General features: G+C 47.2%; 1 protein-coding gene across 2 annotated transcripts in view; it reads left to right on the top strand.

Annotated features, from left to right (window-relative positions):
- Window positions 1-12371, top strand: part of frya (furry homolog a) — a 52419-nt gene that overhangs the window by 2758 nt on the left and 37290 nt on the right. For both annotated transcript variants that reach the window (XM_084466326.1, XM_084466327.1), the window contains exons 3-16: window positions 3534-3587; window positions 5312-5451; window positions 5811-5901; window positions 6106-6185; window positions 6299-6379; window positions 7988-8156; window positions 8458-8556; window positions 8891-8989; window positions 9774-9875; window positions 10227-10330; window positions 10694-10802; window positions 10939-11025; window positions 11435-11606; window positions 12033-12165. In XM_084466326.1, the coding sequence (XP_084322452.1) occupies window positions 3534-3587; window positions 5312-5451; window positions 5811-5901; window positions 6106-6185; window positions 6299-6379; window positions 7988-8156; window positions 8458-8556; window positions 8891-8989; window positions 9774-9875; window positions 10227-10330; window positions 10694-10802; window positions 10939-11025; window positions 11435-11606; window positions 12033-12165 (1520 nt within the window). The remainder of the gene's footprint in view (window positions 1-3533; window positions 3588-5311; window positions 5452-5810; window positions 5902-6105; window positions 6186-6298; window positions 6380-7987; window positions 8157-8457; window positions 8557-8890; window positions 8990-9773; window positions 9876-10226; window positions 10331-10693; window positions 10803-10938; window positions 11026-11434; window positions 11607-12032; window positions 12166-12371) is intronic.

Genomic DNA, 12371 nt, shown 5'->3' with positions numbered 1-12371 from the left:
AATTTCTTGATAGTGGAGTGGCGATTCCATTAGTGCACTTTATTGTTATTGTCTTTAAAAGCGAGCTTGTTAACAGGAAGACAGTGTGCTCAGATGCTTATGATGAGATAGCCTGTGGATGTAGGATGCCACATTGGTAGCGCTTTTATAGCTAATTGGAATCGACTCAATGAAAGACTTGTTTAAAGCATTGGTATCGGAATAGCCATAAGCCTTGCTTAGTGCATGAAAGATAAAAGGCAGGGTAAGTCCAGGTTAGGATGGATGAAGACCTTTGTGTGAAACGGGGCAGCAGGCTTGCCCACACCTCACCCTTAGTGAAAGGTTGGCCGCGTATGTCAACGTCCTGCTAATGAAACTCATGATGGTGATTCCCCCACAGGGACCTATCACTACAAGAGGCTACATCGCTATGAGACAAGGGTTCAGCTGCCCAGGATAATGTTGGGAAATGGCTCGTCGTGGTTTTTCCCTGCAGTTGTTTTTGTAGTTCTTTGTCGTTTTTTAAGTCTAGCAGGTACGTATAGGCCTACAGAGGGATTGGCCATGGATCACTGAATACATATAAATATATCTTTGTCAAACAGCATGATCTGTGTTCCCAGACTGATGGTGATACCCAAGTTTAAATATGCCCAATGTTTTCAGTTTAAGTACACAGTCGTTTTCTGCGTTCACCTGGCAGGGATATTAACCTGTGGGTTCTCTGCCAATTACATCATCCATGCCGTTGCAGTTTTAAACGCCGGTTGCATTTCAACAGGCTCTCTAGGTTTCCACAGATTGTATTAACATGTTTCCATTGTACCTATAAAACATTGATGAACGCTTTGTGCTTTGCTAAAGTAATGCGACGATAATTACATAAAAATGTTGAAGCGATGGGGACAAAATTTGAAGAATGCCCTCCCTGGCATCCGGAGAAAGGTCATGCCACGTGGTTTTAACCACAGTGGCTGGAAAAGGGTGAGCGGTGCCAGGAACAATCGTGATAAATACACCGGGGTGACAGATAGGTGGCGGGGAGCCTGGGTCAATGGAGGGAGTGGTGCCCGACACCACCACCCCCACCACCACCACCACCACCACCACCACAACCAACTCCACCACCACCACCACCACCATCACCATCACCACCACCACCACCACCACCACCACCACCACCACCATCGCCCCACCGCCACCACCACCACCGCCATCACCACCGCCACCACCACCACAACCAACTCCACCACCACCACCACCACCATCACCATCACCACCACCACCACCACCACCACCACCACCATCGCCCCACCGCCACCACCACCGCCATCACCACCGCCACCACCACCACAACCAACTCCACCACCACCACAACCAACTCCACCACCACCACCATCGCCCCACCGCCACCACCACCACCGCCATCACCACCGCCACCACCACCACAACCAACTCCACCACCACCACAACCAACTCCACCACCACCACCACCCCCACCACCACCACCACCACCAGCGCCACCACCACCATCACCACCGCCACCACCACCACCACAACCAACTCCACCACCACCACAACCAACTCCACCACCACCACAACCAACTCCACCACCACCATCGCCCCCACCACCACCATCGCCCCTACCACCACCACCCCATCTTAGGTGGTTCACGTGTAGCATATACTAATCAGCTATATCTGTTGCTACAGGGCCGTCATGCTGCTATATTTACTTTCTTGTTTATTTATCTATCAGTAAATACTGATAAATGTCTTTCATGAGCTGATAGGACTTATGTATCTGTCTCTTGGACGCATACAGTCAGGGAAACTGGGGACAAATCAAACCGCATACCTTTTTAGTGGAAGTCAAGCCCCCTCTAACCCTTAAGACTATCCGGGCTCCCTCAGTGCTCAAGTCCCTCTGTGTGTGTTGGATGACTGTGACCATGCAAGCAGTGGTCGACAACTCTGTACCAAATGCCTTAAGTCCCTTCAGAGGCCCTTACCTCTGGGTAGAGCTAATGACTCCAGATGCTGGAGCCAGGATCTTTTGTGAGGACTTTTACTTTCTCGGCCCTGGAAGTCTCAGCTCTACTGAGTGGTGCTGGAGCTGGAGCTGTGGGCCCCGGCCGTGGGTCTGCAGGGAACAGGGATAATGACGTCAATTACCTTATTACAGCGCTGCTGTTGCTTCCTCTGGCTCCTGTAGGGAATCTGTCCCCTATTTCCCTCATTAGGCCGTGCCACGGTGCTTATTAGAAAACGACGTATCCCCCTCTGCTCTTGATTATTAGCAAACAAAAGTCAATATAGTCATTCGATTTTTACTTTGTGGGGTTGACTATCTGTTAGGAGGGTACCAATGGACTTGTCCCATGTAAGCATTTGTCAACATCAGTTTCATCAGCATTACGCTTTAATAGGAATTCCAGTTGAAAAGAGCGTTTTTACAGTCTACAGTAGGTCAATACCAGACGCTATCTCTTCCAGAAGAATAATCGATACAGATATAATGCAGTGTGTTGTCTGGCCACCATGACACCACAGAGATACAGGAACTTTCCCTCAAGGTTGGGGGATGTATTATGCATTTTTGCTAACATCAATATTGGGATAAGGATGGGAATTGGATATACTGTGCAGCTGTAGTTTTACTACAACAACTCATAACAGTCAGCTACTACTGTGTTTGGTTCAGATCGCACAGAAAGTAGCACAAGTGGTTATGAAACTGAAGTTTGTTTGTTGTGGTAAGTTTCAAGCTATTTTGCATCTGGAGTTGGCTATTTATAAATAGCAGGCAGGTTTTACCAGGTTGCATTTATTAGAAATTTGCCCATGGCGCACACAGAAAAGTATGGTGTCAAGTCTCAAAATGTTTCACTGTACGCTTACCAACCACGTCCAGGCTCTACCTTTTTGTTCCTGGCCGCTGGTAGGCCATCCTCTCCCTGCTCCCATCGTTCATTTGCCAGGATGGCATCGTATCACCAGCCACACGTAGCAAGATCATTGACCAAAAGGTCCAACACTGCTACAACTCCGTCGGATGAGCTGTCCCGACTCCAGTTTACCAACCAGTCATACTTGGGAAAACTTTTATCAGGATTGTGATTGAGAGGGAGAATTGTACAGTCTGTGAGGGGCCCATGAACCAGTGTGTTTGACTATACTGTTGAGATAATCACAGGGAGATTCTGATCACATGTTTAAGACAGAAAAGTGACTCTTCAAAATCCAAGCCCAGAAATTCTGTGGAAGAAGGACATCTTTAGGGAGGAGTGAAGGCCGCTGTAATGGGGGAACAGCGTTAGTGTCTCATGGTTAATGGACTCAGGATCAGGCTGATGGCACGTCTCTCCGATCATTAACACGTGATGAAGGACTCCTCAGATCCTCATCCTTCATCCTCTTCACGCTCACAGACATGGAAGATGACGTGTCCCACTGAAGTTGACGGATCTTTTTTTTCTTTTAGGTGTGTGATTGTGAGTATTTGAGTAGCTACACCGAATATAATGTTCCCTCCTTTTCTTTGATTTCAGGAGAAACCGTTGACCAAATCACTGCAGAGGGGGGAGGATCCACAGTTTGACCAGGTGAGTGCGGCACAATACTCTGAACCATCGTTTTACATATCTCATTGACACGTGAGATATGAAATACATGAAACACCTAGGATAACATTTAACAAAGGAAATATACAAGGTTTCTCTGTTATTAATCAAGATTATCTCAATTTAGTTGTATTCAACAACATTCAACTGATATTTAAATGTCCCAGTTAGTCATAGTACATTAACTGATCTATGTTGAAAAGCAGAACATAGGTGCTCATTTTGAGGAAACACTGGCCTTATTTCTACGGTCCGACACATTAATTGCATACTGAGTCGATCCTCTCCTTCTAACCCCGCCCTCTGGCAAGGCACCAGCCTGACCCGGGGGAGGGGCTGGGGTGCTGGGGGGCTGGGCGGGGGAGGGGGCTGAAAGGGGGCTGAAAGGGGGCTACTCATAACCCTACAAGGAGTCTTGTAGGCCGTGGCAGGGGCCAGAGGCTGTTTACCTCAGGGTCTGGCCACGGCCCAGGTCTAGGTGTGTCCAGGGGCAGGTCTGTGTGCCCCGGAGAGGAGAAGGTCCTCTTTCAGGGCCACAGAGCGTCGTTTGTGTCCTGGCCTGGGGCTCGCTCGCCCCACTCCCGTCACAGAGCCCGGATTCTTCTCGGGGCCCGGCGCCGAATGAAGGCCCTGCAGTGTTCCCCCCCCACCCCACCTCCCCTCCCCCCCCCCCCCCCCCCCACTCCTCCCTTGCCCCCTCACCCCCCTCCACACCCGCACACAGCCTCTCCACCCTTCCTGTGTGCCAGGGAGCTGCACCCGTCTCCCGCCCTGCCTTTCCTTCCTGCCACCCACCCCCAACCCCCTCACCCACCCATCCGTCCCTCCTGCCCCATAACCCACCCCCAGGGGAGGGAGAGAGAGAGAGAGAGAGAGAGAGAGAGAGAGAGAGAGAGAGAGAGAGAGAGAGAGAGAGAGAGAGAGAGTGGGCGAGAGAGAGAGAGAGGGCGAGAGAGAGAGAGAGAGAGGGGGGAAGCGAGGGGGGGGAGGGAGGGAGGGAAAGAAGGGGGCAGGGGGAGGGGGAGAGAGGTAAATAGAGAGGTACCCCCTCACCACCAGAACCTGTGCACCCTCTCTATTCCCTTCTCTGGTTAAATTTGTTTTTTTTAATTATCTAGTACACCCTGCTCTCTGGTTTGCTGCTTGCTTAACACATGAGCTGAACGTTTGTTTGTGTGTTGATGTGGGGCAGGTTAGCATTGTGGCTGAGATGTCTGCCTAATCCCATACCTGCTAACACCTACCTACTAACCCCCTACCTGCTCCTTATTGACCTATATCTGTATTCACTCTCTAACCCCTACCTGCTCCTTAATTACCTGTATCTGTATTCACTCTCTAACCCCTACCTGCTCCTTAATAATCTGTATCTGTATTCACTCTCTAACCCCTACCTGCTCCTTAATGACCTACATATATATTTATTCTCTAACCCCTACCTGCTCCTTAATGACCTACATATATATTTATTCTCTAACCCCTACCTGCTCCTTAATGACCTACATATATATTTATTCTCTAACCCCTACCTGCTCCTTAATAATCTGTGTCTGTATTCACTCTCTAACCCCCATCTGCTCCTTAATGACCTGTATTCATTCTCTAACCCCTACCGGCTCCTTAAAGTGGATGCTTTCGTCCATACGTAACTTACAAAGAGTTATCTCCTGAATGACCAACCTCTCCATTGTGTCTCCTGTGTGCAGCTGATCAACAGCATGAGCTCCCTATCCGAGTACTGCCTGCCCTCCATCCTGCGCACGCTGTTCGACTGGTACAAGAAGCAGACGGGCCTGGACGAGGAGTACCACGAGTACCGGCCCCGCGCCAACACCAAGCCCAAGAAGTGAGCTCCAAGTGGGGATGTCATCGGGTTCTGCTGCAGTCACTATGTTTTCAACTTTTTTTTTAATGATTATTGTGTATTGTTATTGCAAGGAAATCCCTTTTTGAAGAACTGCAGATACTTGGAATTGGAATTGGAATGTGTGTCATTGTTTAATTGGGCTCATCACTTGTATTACATATATATATAAAAAAAGATAATGCTGTTGGGATTGCTAGGAAATCATTGATCATCTCTACAGTTACAATTTTTTACTGTAGATACAGTGAAAAAAGTTGAAAAAGTTCTATGTTTGCTTTACGAGTGACGGTTACTCATTTTGTGATTGGAAACATGTTGTCTTTTTTTTTCTCCTCTAGTGATGAACAGCAGAAGGATTATTTACTTGAAAGGAGAGATCTGGCCATAGACTTCATCTTCTCTCTGGTCCTCATAGAAGTATTAAAACAGGTGACCCCCAAATGACTCCGCCCTGTCCCACAACCAGGGTGTATTTGCACAGCACACCGCAATATAATTGATCTGTGTGCCACGCAATCATGCTCTTTGAGACCGGCTTCAGCTGGCATCAAGAGAACACCGTGTCTGATGTTTTCCGTTTAAAACCAACATGACACATGAGTTTCCCATGACACTGTTTCTCTCCCTCCCCAGATGCCACTCCACCCTGTACTTGACAGTCTGGTTAATGAGGTCATTAACTTAGCCTTTAAGCACTTTAGATACAAAGAGGGGTAAGCTTATTTCATTATAAAACTCTCTCGCGTGTACGTCTCCCTCATGTTGTCATGGAGCGTTGCTCTCTAAACTTCTGCCTGTTCCCCCCCCCCACCCCTTCTCCCCACAGATACCATGGCCCCAACACTGGCAACATGCACACTGTGGCAGACCTCTACGCTGAAGTCATAGGAGTCCTGGCCCAGGCCAAGTGAGTCCAACAGTGCTACAGCCACCAGGGCTAGGGCCAGGCAGACTGTCGTAGAATGCAGTGCTGAATGCTTTTGAGACCTTCAGTTTGTGAAACTTAATACCTGTGTTACTGTGTATGTCTTTTCATTTAATAACATGATGATGGTGATGGTGATGGTTGCTGTGGTGGTGATGGAGAGGATTATGATGAGGGTGAAGACGATGGCGGTGACAATAGAGACCATAACACACTCAGGCTCATACACTCTCTCAGAAGAGAGAGAGAGAGAGAGAGAGAGAGAGAGAGAGAGAGAGAGAGAGAGAGAGAGAGAGAGAGAGAGGAGAGAGAGAGAGAGCACCCTCTTCTCAATTCCGCTTAATCGGGTTCATCAGCCGTGGCCTACTGGTTAAGGACCGGTAACCGGAGGGTGGCCGGTTTGAATCCCGACCGGTAGGCAAAAAATGTGGACAGGGTAGTTGTGCAGCACTCTGCTACGTCCTCATCCACGGAGCGAGGACCTGCTCCCCGGTCATGCACTGCGGCTGCTCACTTCTCCATGTGTGCCGGTATGCCCCCATGTGTGTGGACCTCTGACAAGGTCACTCCTCTGTGTGTGTATGTGCAAGTGTGTATGTGTTCAATGGCTCCCGGATGGGTCAAAATCAGAGAAAGAATTTACCCCAAAAAGGAACAATAAAGGGTAACTTAACTTGTCAGATTCAATCATTGTACTTTCCTGGGAGGTCTTCTCTGTTCGCCTGGCGGGCGAGACACATTCAGCTCCAGATACCGTCAGGTTCTCCCAGGATAGGTCATCCCAGATACAGTAGAACACACACGTTCCTCAGCGTCCCCCAGTCCCAGGGTCTGGGGGATGCTCACACGCACTTCCCTGATGAACAACCTCCCCAAATTAGCCCAATGAAGGCATTTTGTCTCGGGTTTAAATTTGGATTGTGGTTAAATGGGGACTAAATGTGTCCGACTTCTCCGGAGACCGGGGACCAGGGAGGGTTTATTCCTGGGTGCAGACTAACCGTCTGCCGGCGCCGGGGCCAGAGGAGGACGATATTCATAGAAGTTGTGTTGAAACGTCAAGTATTTGGGACCTTTTATGACCTCTTCTATCTGCTGAATATAGAGGGAAAAGAGCATGAGAAGGCGGATCTAAGGGACATCATACTGGGATGAGTCTTTACTTAGCTCAACTCTTGATCCATATTTGATGGGCCATTGTGCCTTTTTATGCATCGAACTGTGAAGACAGACAGGAAGGACAGGAACGTGGGTGGATGAAGACGTGTACATGTGCGTTGTACGTCCCACCAGCGGAGTCAGGATCCACTCCAGCCACCTGTAGATCTAACTTCATGTTGTTAATTACAATTAGGGCATTTGGCAGAGGCTTTTATCCAAAGTGACTTATGAGTCAACTATGCAAGGCGACAGCCAGCTCCTCAGGAGCAGTTAGGGTTAAGTGTCTTGATCAGGGACAAAATGACACTCGGCTAGGAGGAGCCAGGGATGGAACTAGCAACCTTCCGGTTACAAGTCAGCCAGCTCTACCTCCTGAGCTAAGCCGACCCCATGTTAATGGTTGGGTTGTGTCCTCCTCCTGGTCTTCAGGTTCCCGGTGGTGAAGAAGAGGTTCCTTAGTGAGCTGAAGGAGTTGAGGCAGAAGGAGCAGAGCCCCTATGTGGTCCAGAGCACCATCAGCCTCATCATGGGAGTCAAATTCTTCAGGATCAAGATGTACCCTGTGGAAGACTTTGAGGCCTCCTTCCAGTTCCTGCAGGTAAGTTACAACTTGAGAACCCAGGCCAATTGGATCTGAATCTGAAGTACAAAACCAATTACTTCATCAAAACATGGACACTTGAAAACATTTGTTTTATATGGTTCTTTCTTCTTCCTTCTTTGCTGTGGTGATTTAGCCCTTTTCGTAAAAATAAAATATCTACAAAGAAAATCTGAAGTAAACATTCATGCTTTGTGCACCTTGTTCTCTGCAAAATCTTCTGAACATGAATTCAGAACTAATAAGAATGAAGATATAAATTCTAACACCTCATTCCATTCTAAATGTGTGTCTGCAGGAGTGTGCACAGTACTTCCTGGAGGTCAAGGACAGAGATAAGGACATCAAGCATGCCTTGGCCGGCCTCTTCGTAGAAATCCTAGTTCCTGTTGCGGCCGTAAGTGTCTTCTGCCAGGCTGTTCAACCTGACATGTCTGGGATGTCTGTCTTGGGATGGCTTGGTGTGATAGAGCCAGCTCTTTTTTGGGGCGGAGACTCAGGCCGCCATGTGAGGTCAAACTCTGACCTTCTGAGCTTTGGCTTTTCTCTATACATTTATAATCTTTGTCTATTTCTTTCTCTGTATCTTACTTTATATATTGTTCTTGTGTTATTACTCTTGTGAAGCACGGTTTACTTATTTTGCTCTAAATATTTTTGCTCTTTATAAATATAGTTTGATTGATTAATGGACGGATTGATGATTTAATGTGATGTTTGTCCTGCCCCAGGCTGTGAAGAACGAAGTGAACGTCCCTTGCCTGAGGAACTTTGTGGAGAGCATGTACGACACGACCCTGGAGTTGTCCTCCAAGAAGAAGCACTCACTGGTCAGTCACCAGCTCTTCAGCCACACTCCTAGGCCGGCCCGTTTTGTCTTGTTTGTTTGTTTGTCATTACACCTGACCCATAGACATGGTAACAGCCTCAGCTTCACACCTTGGCTGACTTAAAGTGCTGTGGGAGTCTAGGTCAATCTTTATACCGACTTTATACCGACTGGCATGCTGTTTTCCCACCACACACTGCTTTCTATTTTCAATTCATTAGACATTCTTGAGATTGATTCATTGCGTCTGCAACGGTGTGTAATCAGCTCAAGTTGCGCCGAAGAAAGAGTGGCCGCCGCCACCGACGCTTACGCTGTAAGTGGAAGTGAGGACCTGATATGAGTCCTGTGGAGCTGAACGCAAGAGGAAGCACTGCTAAGTACTTCATTAGCATCAGGGCCAGCATGCCCACTATGGGTCACATGTCCTCTGTGGCCGTCCAGACGGCTGGACAGCAGCCCCCGCATGACGCTACAGAGGACTCCCAGTCGCCTGAGGTAGTTTCATATATTATTAGAAGAATCTTTCTGTTAGGCGAGGTTCATTTCATTACCTCACATCGGCTTCCACATTTTAGTAAAAGAAGGTATGGGAGTATTGTCAGGAGGCGTTTCATGATCTTATCTATTCCCTGAAGGCAGAATGGATCACAATCCATTTTCATCCTCCCCTCGGCCCAAGTTAATTAAAATAACGTGTCTGGAACTACTGTATCACTGAAGGATCAATTTATACCTTGAGGGAGCTGTGACTCTCAGACTATTGTTACCTCTTTTGTCCTCAGGCCCTGTACCCACTGGTCACATGCCTGCTGTGTGTCAGCCAGAAGCAGTTCTTCCTCAGCCGGTGGCACATCTTCCTCACCAACTGCCTCTCCAACCTCAAGGTAACGGGTCCTCTCCGCCGAGTCATCATGCTGATGTAGTCAAGGCGACATCTAAAGATGTCCAGCTTGGTTTAAATGAGAGAGAGACAGTGTCTTGATGCCCAATTCTACAATTCGTAATACAGTTGGTCCAAGGCAAGGTTTTAGTTGATAGTCGTGGTAGTGGTACATGGCTGTTTAGTGTGTTATAGTAGTTATTAGGTTTTGGAATGGAACTGGAACATGCTTTGAACTCAAACAGTCAATGATCATAACACTATAATTACAATGTATATACACAACAATAAATACTTAAATGCAACCTAGTCTGTTGCTGTGCCTTTCTGACTTATTGAAACCCTCTTCTTCCAGAGTAAAGACCCTAAGATGGCCCGTGTAGCGCTGGAGTCTCTGTACCGTCTGCTGTGGGTCTACATGATCAGGATCAAGTGTGAGAGCAACACAGCCACCCAGGGGTGAGTCTCCTGTTCTGTGTGTAATTCAGGGATCGGCTGGTCTGACAGTAGACCCAGCGATTCCTCAACTCAGTGGTCAACTCAGACCCAACTGATATTGAGCGGATACATAATTATCTTATCTTATCTATAAAATGAATGATCAACGTTTTAATCATTATTATATATTTATATATATATATGTTAATGTAATTTATATTTATATGTTTATATATGTCATTTTCATATAGGCCTATATGGTAATGTTTGTTTATATTTTATACACATTATACGTTATTGAATGAGGCTTCAAATAAAAACACGCAGAAACATAACATTTGCTGAGCATGTGTGTGCTTTAACTCTGGTTCTTTCTGTCTGCAGCCGCCTCAGCACCATCGTCTCCACTCTCTTCCCTAAGGGATCTCGCAGTGTGGTGCCCAGAGACATGCCACTCAACATCTTCGTCAAAATCATCCAGTTCATTGCCCAGGTAGAGACAGAACCCTGGACAGTGATCAAACGTACCTGGATCACAGACGTACTTTGTGTGCACACATGAATAGGCTTTGGGAGCTATTGATGTGAATGTAACATATGTATATGCTTTCTCTATTGGGAACCTGCAGGAGAGACTGGATTTCGCCATGAGAGAGATTATTTTCGACCTACTCAGCGTTGGAAAACCAGCGAAGGCCTTCAGTCTTAATCCAGAGGTATACTGTTTCTAAATCTTCCACTTCATCTGCCCTAGTAAGTTTTGAGACGTCTCAGTCTACTGGGGTTTTATCCTTATTTTGGCCAATGGTGTTTATGGGATATCAACCACAATTGCCACCTATTATTACATATACTGAAATAAATTTTACGAGCACACAAGATTTAATGGACCCTTAAACAATTAAACAGTTATTCAAGACAGCTGTATCCCACTAATCTTAAAACAATAATAATTAGTTTTTACTTGTCTCTCTTACCATTTATCAGTATTATATCTTTGTTTTATTATACACATAATGATAATTAAAGTATTATATAGTAATATAATTCTCCATATAAGTAACGCCCACACACACTGCGGTGGCTGGTGCAGTAACCATGGCTCCGGGGTGCCTGTGGTTCCAGAGGATGAACATCGGCCTGCGGGCGTTCCTGGTCATCGCGGACAAGCTGCAGCAGAAGGACGGGGAGCCCCCCATGCCCAACACCGGCTGCAGCATGCCCTCGGGGAACACGCTGCGCGTCAAGAAGACCTACCTCAGCACCACCCTCACCGACGGAGAGGCCAAAGGCATCGGTGGGGGGGCACCAGAGTCAGGCCTTTAGGGGTTAGGGCTTAGGACTCTAGGGCATAGGACACGATGACTCCTGTAGCCTTAGAGCAAAGTCAACTAGCTTTGACTGTTTACTGTTGACTGTTTGCTGTTAGCTACTTAGCTAGTAATTTAGCATGCACTTCCATTCAAAGCGACTAACAATGAATGAACAAGCAAGTAGAGATTAGTGAGGCTGCAGACACAGGGGATTGAACTCAGTGCCTTAGATGATGACACATTTTTTTAATGTCTATATTTCTTGTCATGGAACGTGGAGGGTCGCCTAGTCCTTTTGTGTCCTTGCAGTAGCCATAGTTACTATTCATAATCTAGTTATGAAGCTGTTCTATTCCCCGTTAAACTCCCCGGCGTCGTGTCCCCCCCCCCCCCCCCCCTGCCGCCTGCAGGCATGTTCCAGTACTACTTCCAGGTGCGGAAGGCCATCGACAGCATGCTGAGACACCTGGACAAGGAGGTGGGTCGCTGCATGATGATGACCAACGTCCAGATGTTGAACAAAGAGCCTGAGGAGATGATCACGTGAGTCCACAGCTCTGCAGAAAGCCCTCCGCTGGTGACTCACACAGCACTGATGCAAGTGTTAGCAGTTAGCACTGTATGACGGAGTTGGTAATAATAACAATCAACATTATTTATGAGACTGGATGTTGACGATTATTATTATCATGTTACCATGATATGGCTGTGATGATGACGATGATGAGGATTATTGTTTATTGTTGATT

Source organism: Micromesistius poutassou, assembly GCF_964030765.1.
Source record: "Micromesistius poutassou genome assembly, chromosome: 4".
Classification (NCBI taxonomy): Eukaryota; Metazoa; Chordata; class Actinopteri; order Gadiformes; family Gadidae; genus Micromesistius; species Micromesistius poutassou.
The sequence above is the reverse complement of the archived record's forward strand: the minus strand, read 5'-3'. Positions and strand labels throughout refer to the sequence as shown.